Raw genomic sequence first — 18167 nt, 5'->3', positions numbered from 1 at the left:
TGTTATGATTCAACTAACAGGCGCATCAGAATCTCAAGGAATGTTGTCTTTGATGAGCAAAATTTTGATCACAGAGTCGACACAACGAACATGTCCCCTAATGCAACTGAAGTTTATTATCCTTGGCTGAATTCAAAACTTTTTACTAGTTCCAATGAAGTCTGTCCTCCAGATTGTGTGCAGTAAGAAGAAGAAATGTTTGAAACCACCGGGACATCGAGATCACAGAATGAGGAAGAAGTATCATCATCCGTACCAGGCAGATACAAGGGCATTTCCTATTCTAGACAAAGAACGAGAACATCAAGTCATCTAAATCCCGTCTCAGCAACCGACCCTACTCCCTCTCATACCCTTGAAGTTAGGAGATCAAATCACATACGACATCCTATTGATAGGTGGGTAAGCTACAACAACTTTTCCTTGGATTTTCAGTTGTTTTTAACAGGCCTTAATAAGGAAGATGAACCTATTATGTACTGTCAGGCAGCTACTTCTACCAAATGGGTAGAAGCCATGAATGATGAAATGCAATCGTTACATGAATGTGGAACCTAGGAAATTGTTCTCAGACCACCTGACAAAAATGTTGTCGGATGCAAATGGGTCTACAAAATAAAGTATAAACCAGATGAAACCATTGAACGATACAAGGCAAGACTGGTGGCAAAAGGGTTCACCCAAGAAGCAGGGCATGATTATGATGAGACCTTCAGCCCGGTGGTGAGAATGGGAACGATTTGAATCATTCTTTCCCTGGCTGTTGAACATGGATGGAAGCTGAGTCAGCTTGATGTAAAAAATGCGTTTCTGCATGGGGATTTGAAGGAGGAAGTCTATATGGAACAACCTCCTGGATATCAAGAACAAAACTGTAAAACCCATGTGTGTAGGCTAAAGAGAGCTATTTATGGTCTAAAACAAGCATCTCGTTCTTGGTTTGACAACTTCTCGCTTGAGATTCAAAAGCATGGATTTTCACGTTCTCTACTAGACCACTCATTATTCATTTTTAGAAGTCAGAATGTGACCACCCTACTGTTAATCTATGTTGACGATATTGTCATCACAGGAAACTCTGAAGCTCACATCAAAGAAGTAAAAAACTTGCTAGGCCAGAGGTTCAAAATGAAAGATCTTGGTGTCTTGCGTTACTTTCTTGGTGTAGAAGTTGACAGCCAGGCTCATGGTTTGACTCTCACTCAGCATAAGTATACAGTAGATGTTCTCAGTAAGGCAGGTATGAAAGACTGCAAGCCTCTAGGAACTCCAAGTGTGCCTTCACCAAAAACTTAGCATTCATGATGAAGACCTGTATGAGTACCCCACCAGATATCGCAGTCTAATAGGGATGTTACAGTATCTCACATTCACTCGTCCTGATATTGTTTATTCAGTCAATCAAGTGTCTCAGTTTATGCATGCACCGCGTACTGGACATATGGAAGTAGTTAAGAGGATCCTTCGATATCTGAAAGGAACCATTGGGGACAGATCGATATATTCACCACAGTCATCTGGCAGCAAGGATGAGCATGAACTTACTGTATATTGTAATGCAGACTGGGCAGGAGACCCTGATGAACGAAGATCTACATTAGGATATTGTGTCTTCATTGGTAGAAATTTAGTCTCTTGGAGTAGTAGAAAACAAAAGGCTGTCGCTAGATCAAGCACTGAGGCTGAGTATAGATCCATGGTTGCCGCTACTGCCGAAGCCACATGGATCAGACATCTACTAACTGAAGTGGGAGAAAAGATATCTCACTTTACCTTGTTGTGCGACAATCAAAGCGCTCTCAACATGTCATTCAATCCTGTACATCACAGTCGTGCTAAGCATATTGAGACCGACCAACATTTTGTGAGACAAAAGGTTGAAGAAAAGAGATCGAGCCTGAGTTCGTCAATACTGAAAGACAAGTTGCGAACATATTTACAAAGGGTTTGACAAAAGATCGTTTTTGGATGCTTAAAGGCAAGTTGTTCATGGTCCAAAACCATGATTAACTTGAGGGGGGTGAAAAAGTATATTCTGTATATTAAGACCCGGGTCCATTGTATGTACAGTCTGAATATTAGGACCCGAGTCTGTATGTTTTATTTCTTTTGGGTCTTTTGGGTCCGAACATTACACCAGACCCGGACCCATACTGACTCATTTACACTTATTAATACAATGTTTAGGTCACAAATCGTGACAGCCGCACCCTCTGTTATTCTTTTTTCTTCTTTTCTCATTTCACAGGTTCCTCTCGAACTTTCAGGGGGGGGCGCAACCAAGTTTCAGCAGATTGAGGCATGGGAGGATGAATTAAAATTGCTATAAGACGACATTGCAATCAGTGAGGGCGACCTCAAGGATGGTTAGGGGGCTAGTGAAAGGTTTAATTGTCTAGTTGGAATATATCGGAATGGCGATTGAGACAAGAAATACGATGAAAGTAAAGATCAAAAGTTCATTGGATACAACATAGTGACAAGAACACAAAATTTTTTCAGTTGTATGCATCCTCTCGCCGTAGAGCAAATTTTCACCATGCTTTATCCATTGGGTGTTGTGTGTTTAAAAATGATAACATTTCACGAGCAGCCATGAGCTTCTTTCAAGGCTTCTTCATATTAGATTTGGTCCAAGGATCTTTTGACATTAGTGCCACATGCATGAGTTCCCTTGATGATCGGGCTAGGGCTTCTTTGGCTGGGCCATTCTTGGTGGATGAGGTAAAGCAAGCAATATGGGAGCTCCCCAATACCAAGGCCTCGAGGGTGGATGGCTTTCTGATCTAATTCTTTAAAGCCACTTGGCCAGCATGCAGGGACAAATTCATGACAATTTTTAATGAGTTTTACACTAATGCATGATTACCTGGAATGTAGGGAAATCATCACTGGTGTTAGTACCTAAAGAGCATGGGGCAAATGATATTGACAAGTTTAGGCCTATCTCCTTATTGGGTACCCCGCTAAAATTAATTGCTCATGTTTTGGCAATACACCTTAAGCAGGAGGTTCACAAAGTGGTGGGGCCTTTGCAGTGTGCATTCGTCCCACAACAACAACAACAACTATGCCTTTATCCCAAAATAATTGGGGTCGGCGATATAAACCAAATAAGAAAATCATTCTGGGTCTTCCACATGAATCCTTCTCCTCCAATCATTTCTATCCAATGTCATGTCGTCGGTGAGGTTCAAAGCATTCATATCCTTTCCTATCATCTCCATCAAGTCTTCTTAGGCCTACCCCGGCCTCTTTTAACTAATATATTTTCCCATTTCTCCATCCTTCTAACTGGAGCATCATTAGGCCTTCGCCAAATATGTCCAAACCACCATTAACGATTATCTCTCATCTTATTTTCAATGGATGCAACGCCTACCTTCTTATGTATCTCCTCGTTTCGAATCTTATCTTTTATTGTATTTCCACACATCCATCGAAGCATACGCATCTCCGCTACACTCATTTTTTGAATATGATGTCTCTTGGCAGCCCAACATTCCGTACCATATAGTAAAGCGGGCCTAATTGTCGTCCTATAAAACTTTTCCTTCAACCGCAATGACATTCTACGATCGCACAATACTCCAGTTGCACTTTTCCATTTCATCCACCCAACCTTTATCCTATGATTTACATCACCATCAATTTCTCCATCTTTTTGAATGATAGATCCCAAATATTTGAAACAGTCATCCACCGATATTTCTTGCTCACCAAGCTTCACTACACTCCCATCACTACTTCGTTGCTTACTAAACCGACATTCCATATATTTTGTCTTACTCTTACTCAACTTAAAACCTCTTGCTTCCAATGTCTGTCTCCATAATTCTAACTTAGCGTTAACCCCAGCTCTAGACTCATCAATCAAAAAAATATCATCAGCAAACAACATACACCACGACACATTTTCTTCAATTGATCTCGTAAGCTCATCCATCACTATAGCAAATAGGAAAGGGCTTAATGCAGATCCTTGATGTAACCCAACCGTTATAGGAAAATTGGTTGTCACCCCTCCACAAGTGCGGACATTGGTTACTACTCTTTCGTACATATCTTTAATTATACTAATATACTTGAGAGAAACATCTTTCTTCATCATTGTTCACCAGAGAACATCCCTAGGCACTCTATCGTATGCCTTCTCCAAATCAATAAAAACCATATGCAATTCTTTGTTCCTCTCTCTATATCTCTCAATAAGTTGTCTAAGAAGATGTATAGCTTCCATAGTTGATCTTCCAGGCATAAAACCAAATTGATTCTCCGATATCATGACAACCTTCCTCAACCTATACTCAATCACCCTCTCCCAAAGTTTCATAGTATGACTCATGAGTTTGATACCACGATAGTTTGTGCAATCTTGTATATCACTTTTATTTTTATATAGAGGTACCAAAGTACTCTTCCTCTACTCATTAGGCATCTTATTTGTCCGCCAAATCTTGTTAAAAAGATTTGTCAACCATTCTAAACCTTTCTCACCCAAGCATTTTCAAGCGTCGATAGGTATACCATTTGGGCCAACTGCCTTTCTTGATTTCATTTTCTTCAAAGCCTCTGCAATTTCTTTCTTTTGAATCTTGCGCATGAAGTCACGATTCATCTCATGAAAAGGAATGGAGAAGTCTCCAAGATCCTGAGCATGACTTTCATTAAATAGCTTATCAAAATAATCTTTCTATCTCTCCTTAATCTCCTCGTCTTTTACTAAAACCCTTTGCGTTTCATCTTTGATACATCTAACCATACCCAGATCCCTCGATTTCCTATCTCTCATCTTTGCAAGCCTATAAATATCCTTCTCGCCCTCTTTGGTATCCAACTTGTCATAAATCTCCTTATATACCTTATCCCTCGCGTTTCAAATTACTTTTTTAGCTTCCTTCTTTGCTATAATATACTTCTCCAAATTCTCATTATCACGACTCTTACTTAGGTTTCTATAACTCTCTTTTAACCTTAATAGCTAATTTGACATCCTCGTTCCACCATGATGTATCCTTACCTAGCGGTGCATCGCATTTAGACTCACACAATACCTCATTAGCCACCTTTCTCATGCAACCCGCTATCTTATTCCACATTGATTCTGAATCCTATTCGAGACACCAATCAACTTCCTTAACTACCTGCTCTACAAACATTCCTTGTTTAGCTCCTTTCAGTGCCCCCCACTTAATTCTAGGATCTATCCTGTGTCTATCCCTTTTGTGGCATTTTCTAAATCTAAGATCTAAAATTAAGACTCTATGTTGTGTAACTACACTTTTTTCCGGTATAACCTTACAATCGATGCAATAACCCCTATGTCTCTTTCTAAGTAGGGAAAAATCTGACTCGTATTAACGCCACTTTTAAATGTTACTAGGTGAGACTCCCTCTTCCTAAACCAAGTGTTGGCTAAGATCATATCATAGGACAAACCAAAATCTAAATTCCTTTCTCCACTTTTGTTTCTTTCTCCTATACCATAGCCTCTATGGATATTCTCAAATCCATCCCTACTAATGCCTACATGTCCATTAAGGTCACCGTTGATGAAAAACTTTTCTCCATAAGATATCCCATTTTCTACAATCTTCTCAAAATTGACGCTTAATGGAATCATCTAAACCTACTTGAGGTGCATAGACACTAATAATATTAATAATATCCGTACCTAATACTAATTTAATAAGTAAAATCCTATCACCCTTCCTACGAACCTCAACTACATTATCTATAAACTCACGACTAATAACAATCCCTACTCTATTCCTATTCCTATTTATTCCTGTATACCAAATCTTATATCCCCAAGGTTCTATTACTTTTGCTTTCTCACCTACCCATTTGGTCTCTTGTAGACATAAAATATCAATCTTTCTCGTACACATAACATCTACTAACTCTACCAACTTACCAGTTAAAGACCCTATATTCCAAGTGGCTAACCTAATTTTATGGTCTTGAACTATCTTCTTTACCCCCACCCGTCCAACAAAGCGAGGGAACCCTTGCCTATTTGACCCCACACCCGGGCGCCGGTGTGACACGTCGCTTCTGGGCGACGACCTAGCAACACTTGCCCATTTATCACTGTCTCCGGGCCTATAGAGTACAATGCGTCATTCAGTAGGGAACACCCCAACAAAATTCTCATATTGGTTCATATTCATAGGGTGTGACTAAGTTTTTTTATGATGGCTGTCACTGGCCTACCGCATTCGTCCCCAAGAGAAAAAAATCACGAGGGTGTCTTTTGGCGCAAAGAAGCATTTTTTGCTTAAGTTAGATATTCGCAAGGCTTTCAACTCTGAGTTGAGATTTCATGTTTAACGGTTCTAAGAGGGGACTTTGAATGACAGCTCATCATTTGAATTCATCTGTCCCAAGCGCCGTTTTTTAAACAATATATGTATATGTTGTAGAAAAAATTTATAAAATGAGAACGTTTGCCTTTCTTCTAAAAAATTGTATCCACTTTCGGACAAAAATCGGCCTTAGTGTAATTGACTTCACTTGACATAAAGGAAGCTGTGTCCAAGTGTCGCACCTGAATTGGTTCAGGTAGGGGTGTGTTGCCCTTTTAGAAGTGTCCATGTTACATAGCTGTTCAGTAATTTTGACATGAAGGTTTCTGATATTTATGCTTTTGATGTTGGGCTAATATCATGTTGCCTGAAACACAGTTTGTTAACATCTGGTCCTCCATAATTTGGTTCACATCTATGGATCTTTCTGTATTTATGTTTTGTACATCTGACATAAAATTTAAATTGAAGTTATACAATCAAATTCTTAAATAATTCCTAGCCAAATAGGTTATAATTGCTCGGATAGTCACAAAATGGGTCACTTGTTTTGCTTGAAGATTCAATATCTTGAACTGAACAATGTAAAGTTGAGCACTTATTGCTTGTCAATGTTGAAAGAGGATATTATTGGTAGGCTGCACCAGAATCACCAACTTTCTTATTCCTATTATTTTCTTGACATTGATTCCAATTGGCATTGGTCCTTGTCACGTACATCTGTTGTATTGAGTTTTTAATTCAAGTATGTGTAGTTGTTGCTTTACCATTTAGCTGTCAGATATCAATTTTTCTTCCTATTGTTTGTGTTTTGTGTCACTTATATGTGGCACTTCTGCAAAATTATTGTCCGACTGCATTGTTGTTTTTGAGAATCAAGACCCCTTCATACTGCTGGAACATGTGAAAGTGTGATAGTATTTTTGTCAGCAAGTCTTATTAGTTCCTGAAATATAACTAACCTTGTATGTGTAGTCTGCATTGTTGTCTTGAGTGTCGGAGTATATTGGTGAGTAGTCACCTATCATCACTCCTCTTCTGATACTTATTGTATCTGGATACCTGCATTGGATTGTTCTGGTGGTTATGCAGATTGAACAGAAAAAAATTGCTGGTGTTTCCCGAAAAATATGTTATTGTTGCATCTTTCCCTTCCCATGTTTTTTGGGTGGATGGACACCTGGTTCTGCTATTATCGGTGATTCAAGTTGATCAGTCAATGCTTGTACTCGTGACTGGTTTAGTTGAATCTTTATCACTTGGCACCACTCTTTTCTGTAGGTGATTCTCAACCTTTTCATGGTCCATCAGAGCTGCTGGAAACACATTTCTTGAGGTTGATAGAACAGGTTTTCCTATTTCAACTTCTTGTCATTTGATTCCTTCTCGTAGCATCCATTGTTCTAAGTTTGTCCTACCACCTTTTTCTGAACACCCCCCCCCCCCCCCCCCGGTGTCATTGAGATAATGTTAAGAGTGCTGTTTACTTTTTACAATTATATTTTGTCACTATAGTTGATTGAGAGCAGTTATGAGGTGTATTTAGTGTATGCATGTTAATTTGTATTCAACAATCATCTATAGATGCCATTTATGTCTGCTCTTTCTGTTTCCTTAATTTTTTATTTTCGACTTTCCCCACACACTGCAGTTATGGTTCTTTTTTAATTTCTCCCCTCTTTGTCTTTACTCTTTTAAGGAAATAAACAGCTAAACAAAAGTTCCTTACTGAACTTGTAATGCCTTTTAGTGCCTGCAATTTGAATTGTTTCATCAATGGGAGGATCAGCTGGAAAACTTGCTAATAATTCATGTTTCTATTTGATCAGGTGATTGCTACAATATGTGATGAGCTTCCACCAGATGGCATTTTCCTCTTATACATATCAGCACCAGGTGGACTTTCTTCCCTATTCAGGTTTCTTCCAAACTACTTAAAGGTGTTATAAATCTCTTTTCATGATTTTGATGAGATGACCATTCTCCAGGGAATGCCAATCAGAATATTACGTCATCACCCGCTGTGAACTCCTTCAGACATGTAAATGGGGATCATCAAACTCTTGATCACTCTTCAAGAGTGGATTCTGTTTCTCAAACGAGTACTGCAAGCCATCATGAAAACAATCATTCACATTCTCATCCTCTTCATCGGAAGATGGGAGACACCAAGGACCATCTTGGTGGCTTTTTATGGCTTGGTCCTCGGGGTAATAGAGGTACAGCATGCTTATATGAAAGCCTATTAATCTTTGCTGTCAAGAAGCCCATGTAAACCTTCTTTCATTATGTAGAAGCCCTTTATTGGGTTAATGCAATACGAGCTCTATAATTAAGATATAAAAATTATAAAAGATTCTGGAAAAGCTGTTATTTGACTTATATTTGGCATTTGTGTCAGGTTTAAACAACTTATACCCTGCTGATATAATTCCTTTTACACGGAGACCATTGTTCCTGATAATTGATAGTGATAACAGCCATGCATTCAAGGCAGGTTTGTCAAAACTTATCTCTGACTTGATTGGTGTTTGCTTGAAACAAGGTCTCTGAAGGGTATTAACTTCATACTGCTTATTTTCCTTGGGTATAAGGTGATGTCTGACAATATAGAATGGTGATTTGGACTTGATAAATGATATCTGGTAAATAGGACCTGGTAGTGAGCCATTACAACTAACAAAATAGGAAATTCTATCTTGTACATTAACTTCCTTTGTGCAGTAATACATGAATGCATATAATCTAATTTTATCAAATACATATAATCAAAATGAGGGTAGATGTTTCTGTTGAACTTCTGGTAAAATATTTTGTGAAATTCTCAACTTCCATTGAAAACAAAGCAGTAAGGAACCTTTGATATATCCAATGCCTGGGATGATGGTGCAAACTGCTGCCCCTGCAAGGTCTGAGTGCACCTGATATAGAACATATATAGAAGAAGAAAAAAAAAAGTAAAAAGGAAAAGTAGTGCATGCATGAGTTGACTTTGTGACTTTGTGCATTTACCATTATTTACTACCAGCTTGAATGAAGCCATTGATTCCTTTCTGGTGATGGGATTGGTAACTATCTCCTCTTCAAAAAGGAAACCAAATTGACGATAATGGAAGAACCTACATGGAATACCCTCCTATTTTATGTTTCCTTCAATTCTGCCTTCCCAAACAGTTTCACATGGATTTGTGAAGCTTGATTCCCAAAAGCTGTCTCCTGTTCCTCCCAGTTCTTTTTGACAACCACTTCCATGCCTTATTGGGGGGGCTTTTCTTGCATTACTTTAGCAAAGATGTTACTAGTTTCTTGAAAACTGAGCATCAGCCTTGACCTCAGTTAGAGTGCTTCAAAATCATAGCGATGCCACATGCTAGGATAAGGGAGTAGTTCTTTCCGTGGTGTTCTCTGTTCTTAAAGATAGTAGTGGTTTATGCTTTACTTGTATGAATATGTGATTTTGAGTGCATTTTGAAGAATGTGGTGGATGTATTCATGTTATTGTTGGCCTCACGAGTACTTTCTAGATGAGATCTAAGAGAACTCAATTAGGTTTAGGAGTATGTTTCTGTATTGCTCTGTCTATCACTTTGTGGTATTCTTAGAGTAGTCTCAACAAGCAGAATAGTCTTATAAAAGGGGAAATGAAAATGGTGAATGTAAAATATCTAGCTGGTGTCTAATGGTCTATTTGGAGGCTGAGGAATAATCTACTGTCTATTAAGGAATTTGATTCCAGGTTTAACTTGATATTGCATATTACGTCCTTCCCTCTTCATGGACCTTTGTGATAATCTTATTGTTTCTTTGATTTTAGCTTTCTTGTGCCCAATCAATTTGAATTGTTAAATGCCGAACGATGTGTGCTTGAACCACAAGACACTGAATTGAACCACAAGACACTGAACATACGTATTCTAAATTTAGTTGGCCAATCATTGCCTGCAGCCTGCATTTTCAAGATCAACTCTAACAGCTTTAGGTGCATTAGAGCAGTAGCGAGTTTCTTTAACTCTTTTCTTTGAGAAGGGGTTTTGGAGGGTGGGTGGTTGGCTTTGATATCTAGGCTCCTCTTATTTATAGTGCTTTGTAATTGTATAATTTAGTTTTTGTTATTCATGTTCTTTTCAGGATGTACATGGTGCAGAGAGAGGAGAGACTGCTGCTTTGCTTCTTTCTCCTTTGAGACCAGCATCACTTGGGTCGTCAGCAATTCATCCAACACATGATGGAAGCCAGTTCACTTTTTTCCTGACTTCTCCTTTGCAAGCTTTCTGTCAGCTAGTTGGTCTCTGCACTTCCAGTATTGGTGTGGTAGGTTTAGGACTTCGCTTTGGTGTTTGTTTCTTCTAGTCACTTGGTCTAACATATTATATAAATGTTTCAGGATGTGTACAAAAGGGCAGAGATCGTCTTTTCCTCATTATTATCTGAATGGGAAGCAATATTGTTTACGTCTGACTGCCTAGATCATGTCTGGGCACGAGTTTTGTGTGATCCATTTCTGCGGCGACTGATTCTTAGGTACGTCTTCAATTTCATATGTTCCTCGTGCTCTGATTGTATTTTCTGAATAATATCGTGTATTAAATTTTAACATGGGATGGTGAAAACAATATTGTTTAACATGTGCAACAACAAACTGCATATTTTCAAAGGATATTATTTTATATCTCTAAAATGGAAAATTGGCATGGGTTCAAAGAAGACATTTTTTTCAAACAAATCTTTTAATTAGAAGTATCAAAGGAGAGGGAGGTAATCCACAATGGTGCGAAGGCATGTGGGAATCATTTATTCTTCCATCTAAGCAGACCAACCTCATGGAAATGCCTTTGTTTTTTGGTGTTAAAGCCAAAGTGACTGAGCATGATTTATCCATCTTTTTGGAGGTGAAATAGGCATCCTCCAAAAACAAGTTTGTGAATAAGAAAATGCTAGAGGCTAGAACCAACATTGTTCCGCAGGCAAACTTAGTGCTAGTTACTACCCACGCATGTCCCTTCATGATACTGATATTCTTTTGTTTTACTTTTTTCAGGTTCGTCTTTTGTCGGTCGGTCCTCTCTCTCTTCGTGTTATCTCGTAACAACAGTCAGTATTTGCCATCTTGCCTGCCTGATCTTCCGGATTCACTTTCATCTTCCTCTGCAATTACCCAGTCAAGCATCCATCGGCTAGCTAGCAGTCTCAGGGTTGCTAGCTACTTTACTTTATCCAACATCATTAGTGACATATCCTCAGACACAACTTTTGAATTGTCTGAAATTCAAGAAGTTGGTTGATAACCACATGGCCGAAATGAAAGACTTTTTTTCTGGTAATATTCTGCACAATTTTCAGGATTTCAGGCTGCGAAGGGCTGAACGAGCTATTCTTGCAAGCTGGTTATCGTGCCGCTAATGTGAGTTTGTTGTCTTGCATTCTATCGTCCAAAACTGCTTCTGTCGGCCATGTGGGGTCATACTCTGTAAAGTAGGTGTGCCCTTCGGAGGGTGGTCGTGTATGGTCATCATTTCTAAGCTGGAGTTCCTTTTGTCAATTTATTTTTTTTGCTGTATACCTTGATTGTTACTGGTTGAGTCCTGTAAAAAGATGCAGATGACGATTCGTCCCCGTGAATATAATGGTTGTTTATTCTTTTTTATTACTAATCTGCCTATTTTGGTGTAATCTGAACGTTGTAGAGTTTTGTGGTCTGTTTTGATGAAAGAATTTGTTATCTTGCTTTCTTCCATATCAAATTGTGCAATCTCTCTCTCTCTCTCTCTCTCTCTCTCTCTCTCTCTCTCTCCACACAAAAGAATGCACTTAAAAGGGTTGGAAGTCAAATTCTTGGTAACACACTCTAAAACCGTCCTGGTATCCATGTGCATGCTCAGGCAAAGAGTCATGGCTGGTGTTATGGTTGTTTTCTTTCTTTTCCTTTTTTTAAACTATCTACTGTTCTCATCTTCATAAAATGCCCTGTTCTTTATGGAGAAATTCGTTAGTATGGGTGCAAAAATATTCATATAGTTTATCTAACTTGTAGATTTTATCATCATTATCGTCTCTGTCAAACCTTGTTCTATCCGCATGGAGTTGGTTTCTTCTTTCGGTTCTAAATTCTAAGGTCTTTTTTTAATAACCAATCTCGGGGATTAGGATGTTTGTTTTACCTTGGATCTTGTGGTTTCACGTCAGATGCAAGGTGCGCAGCGCATTAGAGATCTACGGTATTCAAATGCATCCTTACAAACTGTCACCTACGTAGGCATCATCAACATCACGTTGTCAGGTGGTTGGCTTTTTGCGGGAAGATAGAATCTTTTTCTTGGACAGAGAAAGCCGGGGTTAGACAGACCCCTAGCAATTATACAATTGTATACTATTGGGATTCGAACTTGCAACGACCCAGCACAAGGTGACGTGCACTAACTGCTCCTGCAGACAAGCAGAGACCCCAGTTGGTGTGGGAAGATAGAATCTCGACTCTGCTGCGAGTCAGACCTACTAAATTATCAAAGTTGTACCTCCAAGTTCTCTTTTACTTTTGAATCGGGGATGTGCATTGAGTATCGTACGGATTTTATGCAACCATGAGCTATGTTTGAGTTAGTGATGGAATCTTTTGCTTCATTCTATATCTATAATAGCTTGAGAAGAAGGCCCTCTCAACTCCAAATACTCTTTTTAAAATAGTTCCAAAGGGTTTAGCGCAGTGGAGGGGGCCTTAGCCACTAGCCTGGTAGTCAGGGTTCCATTCTCATCAGCGTGGGAGAGAGAAGAGAGAGAGAGAGAGGGTCTGCCACATGGCAACTCCCCATGGGGTGAGGGGTCCCCTCCATGGGAAAAGCCCCTTATACCCTTCCTCTTCTTCTATTATCCTCCTTAATTTTTTCCTTTTTTCTTTTTACCCCTTAAATTTCTTTCTTTGGTAATGTGATTCCGAAGGTGGTTTCCCCATCCTTCATGACAAAAAAAAGGCACCCTTTTCAAGTGAGGATGAACAAGTTGTTAGTTGTAGCCTCCAGCACCACACTGGTTGTTCAACATTAGTGCTCCAGGATGTTATAAAAACTGAAAATCTGCACCTGACCTGTCAGATTTGGATGATCAATTACTTCAGACAAAATTTTACCACAGAAGTTGGCCTCTGGTCTTGGCTGCGTGCATGACACCCTGAGTTGGGTCCCATGCTGTTATTGGCTGTCATGCATGCAGGCATGCAGCAGAACCCTGAGTTCAGCACAGTGAATGGACGCAGTCCACTGAACCTAACACATTTGTGCATCTGTCTGCAGACACTGGCAGATAGTGAACCATGTCTTAATTTGAACTTAAGAGTGGGTTGACCGAACAGGTGGTTGGGGACCACGGGGCTCGGTTGAGGTCCACTCATGGGTTTACTGACCGATTTGACACCCTGGCAGGTTCCTCTTCATAAAAAAACAAGGGTGTTTAGAGCAATATCCATCCATGCGATGGTAGAGTGTAGAGTAAAAGGTGTACTGTATCTTACAAAGATCAAAGAAACCGAATTTGCCAGAACACGGCCTAAAACATTTTTCTCTCCCATGTTACACCGATATATATATATATATATATATATATATATATAGAGAGAGAGAGAGAGAGAGAGAGAGGTAAGAAATTGATAGGTGCTATGGGTTTTCCTGCCATTATGGTATTTTTTTGGCAGTTCCGACCCCATAAATGTGTTGGGCATGGTCGATTTATGAGGAATCACAACTGGATCATGTATTTTAGATGAAAAAAATGATATTTGAAGCCTTGAAATTTTACAAAGATTTTGGACCGTTGACTTTTTTAACCTTATAAAAACTCACCCATGTGTCATAATCGAACACTTCAGAGTTGATCCCTATAAAATCTAGTACATAGATTATATCTGTACGGTCAGAATTTAAAAATAAAATAAGAAAGCCCTGAAAAACTCATTTAACACCTATTATTTTGCACTTACCCATCTCTCTCTCTCTCTCTCTCTCTCTCTATATATATATATATATATATATATATATATATATATAGAGAGAGAGAGAGAGAGAGAGTCACTAGAATATGAAAACTAAAAATATGGGCATTTTCAATACCTTATTTGCAAATCCAACCATGCAGATGTGTTTCACAAGGTAAATTTGCTAGGAATCAATTGTTGGATCGTGTGTTTTTTATGAAAAAATGTGATTTTTGAATGCTTGAATATTTATGAAGATTATAATCTGTTGATTTTAAAGCCTTAAAAGAATATAGTTTATGCATATAAAACCAGTTATATCTAAATTCAAGAGAAAAGAACAAAAAATTCATGAAAATCACAGTTTATACCTAATCTCACCTAATAGAAGCTTTAGATTTTCAAATTTCTTGAACTTTTTTTTTGTTGATCAGACCTTATAGAAAACAAATTTTGGATCATGTGATTATGGCATAAATATAGGTTTTATACAACCTTCAAAAATCAATGGCTCACAATGTATCCAAATTTTATTACTTAAAAAATCATAGCTTTATGTCAAAAAAACATGACCCAAAGCACGATTCCTATCAAATAAACTATCTTGAGTACTTACATAAGGTTTGATTGAGAGGATACAACCTACAACTATGATTTCTAATGCGTGGGAGTAGGTGCTCCCAGAGCACCATATATATATATAATCATTAGAATATGCGAACTAGTGTATGAACTACGCATTTTTGATGTTTTTTTTTTTTTTGCAAATCCGACCTTGCAGATGCCTTCGACATGGTTCATTTGCTAAGAATTGACTATTGGATCATGCTTTTTGACAAAAAACATGATTTTTTATGCTATGTGACCAGTAGGGTCATGTGTCAAGCTGGTAGCCTATGATCTAATTGAGCTGGCGCATGGGGGGCTATAGTTGTTTTATCATGTTTGAGGCATATGAAGTTGGGTGGTCATGTTCTCAACCCAGAGTTTTACCTCCTAGGAGGCGGACCCATTAAGTGAAACGGTTCTCGGTGAGGGTTTTCCTTCATAAAAAAAAAAAAAACAAATGCTTCTATTCAATCCTGGGATGAACATGCGCTTGTGATCTGTCATTGTCACCATCAGACTGTTGCTTTGGATATCCCACTTATCTATGACTAAATGAGATAATCTTGGATATGGGGATGAGATTTGTAATTCAACTTCCAAGGGGTTATGGTTTTGTGAGCAAGTGGGAACATCCAAGCACACTTGCTAGTGCTGAACATATGGGTTAATTTGGCAACTGCACATATCCTTTTCGTCAAGGGTAGGTAGGGCAGAGTGGAAGGTGGGATAGCCAACGGCCGTGTTATGATATGGTTGATCATCACAAGTTATGACACGCCAAGTAGCCCACACGCGATCTGTTTAAGTTGGTCAGTAGATACATTCATTAACTCTGTCAAGTTGACCCAACTTGGCTCGAACCAACTTCTCCTGGTTACTCTTGACTCGTTCTCAGCATGAGGCAACACTATGCAGCACATACCTGCAATATTTTGACAATATTGCATGATTGTACCGTGATATTATCAAAAGCTTATACGGTCCCAAAAAATTCCAATGTTTTGGTAATATTGCTTTTTTCAAAAGTATCACTATATTGATGGAACTTTTTAACTTTTTCATATTTTTCATATTTTTTAGTGGATATGTATAATTTATATTTATATATTGCTGAGAATTTTTGAGAAAAAAGTTCTTTTAATTTATTGCAATCCTCACCACAAGCAATCCTGATACTGATGTTTGCGACATTGAGTGAACACAATAAGATCTTAATACTTTCAGCCTAACAGGTAAATATGCTTGGTACCAAAAATAAAAGTTGTATTTTTTATAAAATAACCATACTATCCATAAGAATAATTCTATTTTACATAATAGCTGCAAAATATCACAATATTCCTCGAATACCAACATGCTTGTTTTTCTCTTAATATGAGGGCATTTTTTATGATTTTACCCTTTCGCTAAGACATGAAACAATGAAACTCACCATTTCAGCAAAACTAAGATTCACGTATACAGTTTTAGCGAAACTTACTATTTCAACGAAATTCATCGCCAGCGAAACTGAGATTTGCCTATACTGTTTTAGCGAAACTCACTGTTTCAAACAAAACTTTTAGCTAGCGAAACTGAGATTCACCTATACAGTTTTAACAAAACTCACCATTTCAGCAAAACTCGATGTGAGATTCACCTATACATCAAAATTGCGAAACTTAGTTTAGTTGTCACAAAACTAACAAATCTTAGTTGTACTTTTTTTGTTTACAACTACTTTTTGTTCACTCCACCCCCATCATCCTCATCACCACCACCATTTTCCTACCGTCATCACCATTATCATTGTCATCATCACCATTACCACCACCACCACCACTTCCAAGGTTGGCAAACTCGTCAAGTCAACTGGGCCACTCATTTTGAAATAAGTATCAAATAAATTCCCAATTCAGAATGACTTGTTTTTTTTTTTACCTAAACTTGCTGTCAACTCGACATGAACCAGCTAACTTGCCTTAAATCAGTCAAAGGCCTAAATATTGGGCCTCAGACTTTTGGCCTTCTATTGCAGCTCTCTCTCTCTCTCTCTCTCTCTCTCTCTCTATATATATATATATATATATATATATATATATATATATATATATATATATATATATATATATATATATATATATTGGCAGAGTGATCTCTAATTATCTAATACGATGATATTTTTTAATTTTCGTATATTCTCTTCATTTATTGAAAATTTTAGAATTTAAATGCATTTTATTTGATATTCTATTGCAATTAAGTTTCATTATTCTAGTGCAACTGAATTTTGCTGGTGAAAGTCGAGTTTCACTAAAATTTATAGGCAAAACTTAATTTTGTTAGCGGGTGAGTTTCACTAAAAGTGTATAAGCGAATCTTAGTTTCACTAAAATGTATAGGTGAATCTCAATTTCACTAAAATGGTGAGTTTTGTTGTTTCGTGTTTTTGCGGGAACATAAAATCCTCATAAATACCCTTATATTCAGCGAAAATCAAGCAAGTGGATATTCGAAAAATATTGCAATATCTTGCATCTATTTTGTGCAATAACATTATTCTTAAGAGTAGTCCGATGTGATTTCTAAATATTAACTGAACTTTTAGTTGTAACTAACATACCTACCAAATGTTCGCACTTTTGAAATGATCCCAACTTGTGCTATTATCAAAGAAATAACATCCGATTCTTTAAGCGGTTAGTTTAACCTTGAGTTAGTATAGTAGTTATGAGAAAAGAATTATTACATTAGCTTACAGCTAGGGTTGCACAACAAGCTGAGCTAGCTCGAGCTTGACTCGTTTAAGCTCGGTTCAAACTGGTTCGTGAACATAAATGAGCCGAGCTTGAACACAAATCCAGGCTCGGTGAGCATAAAAGAGTTGAGCTTGATCAAGTTGCTGAACTCAATTAGGCTCAAAAAGCTTGATTAAGCTCGTGTGTGTGTGTGTCTATATATATATATATATATATATATATATATATATATATATGACATGTTTGCAAAATAAAGTAAAAAGAGTGATAATTTAGGGGATTTTAGCATTTGTAATTTTTTTTAGCCACAGTAATCAAATCAAATAATCTATCATAATAGTGAGTCATTTGTGCAATGTTTGGGGAGGTCAGGGAACAAATCTGAGCTTCTCAAACACCTTTCACCATATAGAACATTTTGGAATACCGTTTAAGCTGGGCTCGAGCTCAGAACCTAGCCTAGCTTGGACAGTGATGTTCAAGCTTGGCTCCAGGCTCGAGCCGAGCTTGAACAGAGTCATTTTGAAGCGAGCTGAGTTTGAACAACTTAGG

General features: G+C 38.0%; 1 protein-coding gene across 1 annotated transcript in view; it reads left to right on the top strand.

Annotated features, from left to right (window-relative positions):
- Positions 1 to 11952, top strand: part of LOC149846744 (uncharacterized) — a 30835-nt gene extending 18883 nt beyond the window's left edge. Inside the window, exons 4-9 of the mRNA XM_089996539.1 lie at positions 8138 to 8204; positions 8297 to 8527; positions 8710 to 8801; positions 10437 to 10619; positions 10693 to 10829; positions 11347 to 11952. Of these exons, the coding sequence (XP_089852665.1) occupies positions 8138 to 8204; positions 8297 to 8527; positions 8710 to 8801; positions 10437 to 10619; positions 10693 to 10829; positions 11347 to 11590 (954 nt within the window). The 3' untranslated portion in view covers positions 11591 to 11952. The remainder of the gene's footprint in view (positions 1 to 8137; positions 8205 to 8296; positions 8528 to 8709; positions 8802 to 10436; positions 10620 to 10692; positions 10830 to 11346) is intronic.
- Positions 11953 to 18167: the final 6215 nt, after the last annotated feature.

Source organism: Nuphar pumila, chromosome 2 (genome assembly GCF_984573655.1).
Source record: "Nuphar pumila chromosome 2, dmNupPumi1.hap1.1, whole genome shotgun sequence".
Lineage (NCBI taxonomy): Eukaryota > Viridiplantae > Streptophyta > Magnoliopsida > Nymphaeales > Nymphaeaceae > Nuphar > Nuphar pumila.
Note: the sequence above shows the minus strand (reverse complement) of the source record. Positions and strands in the feature narration are given on the sequence as shown.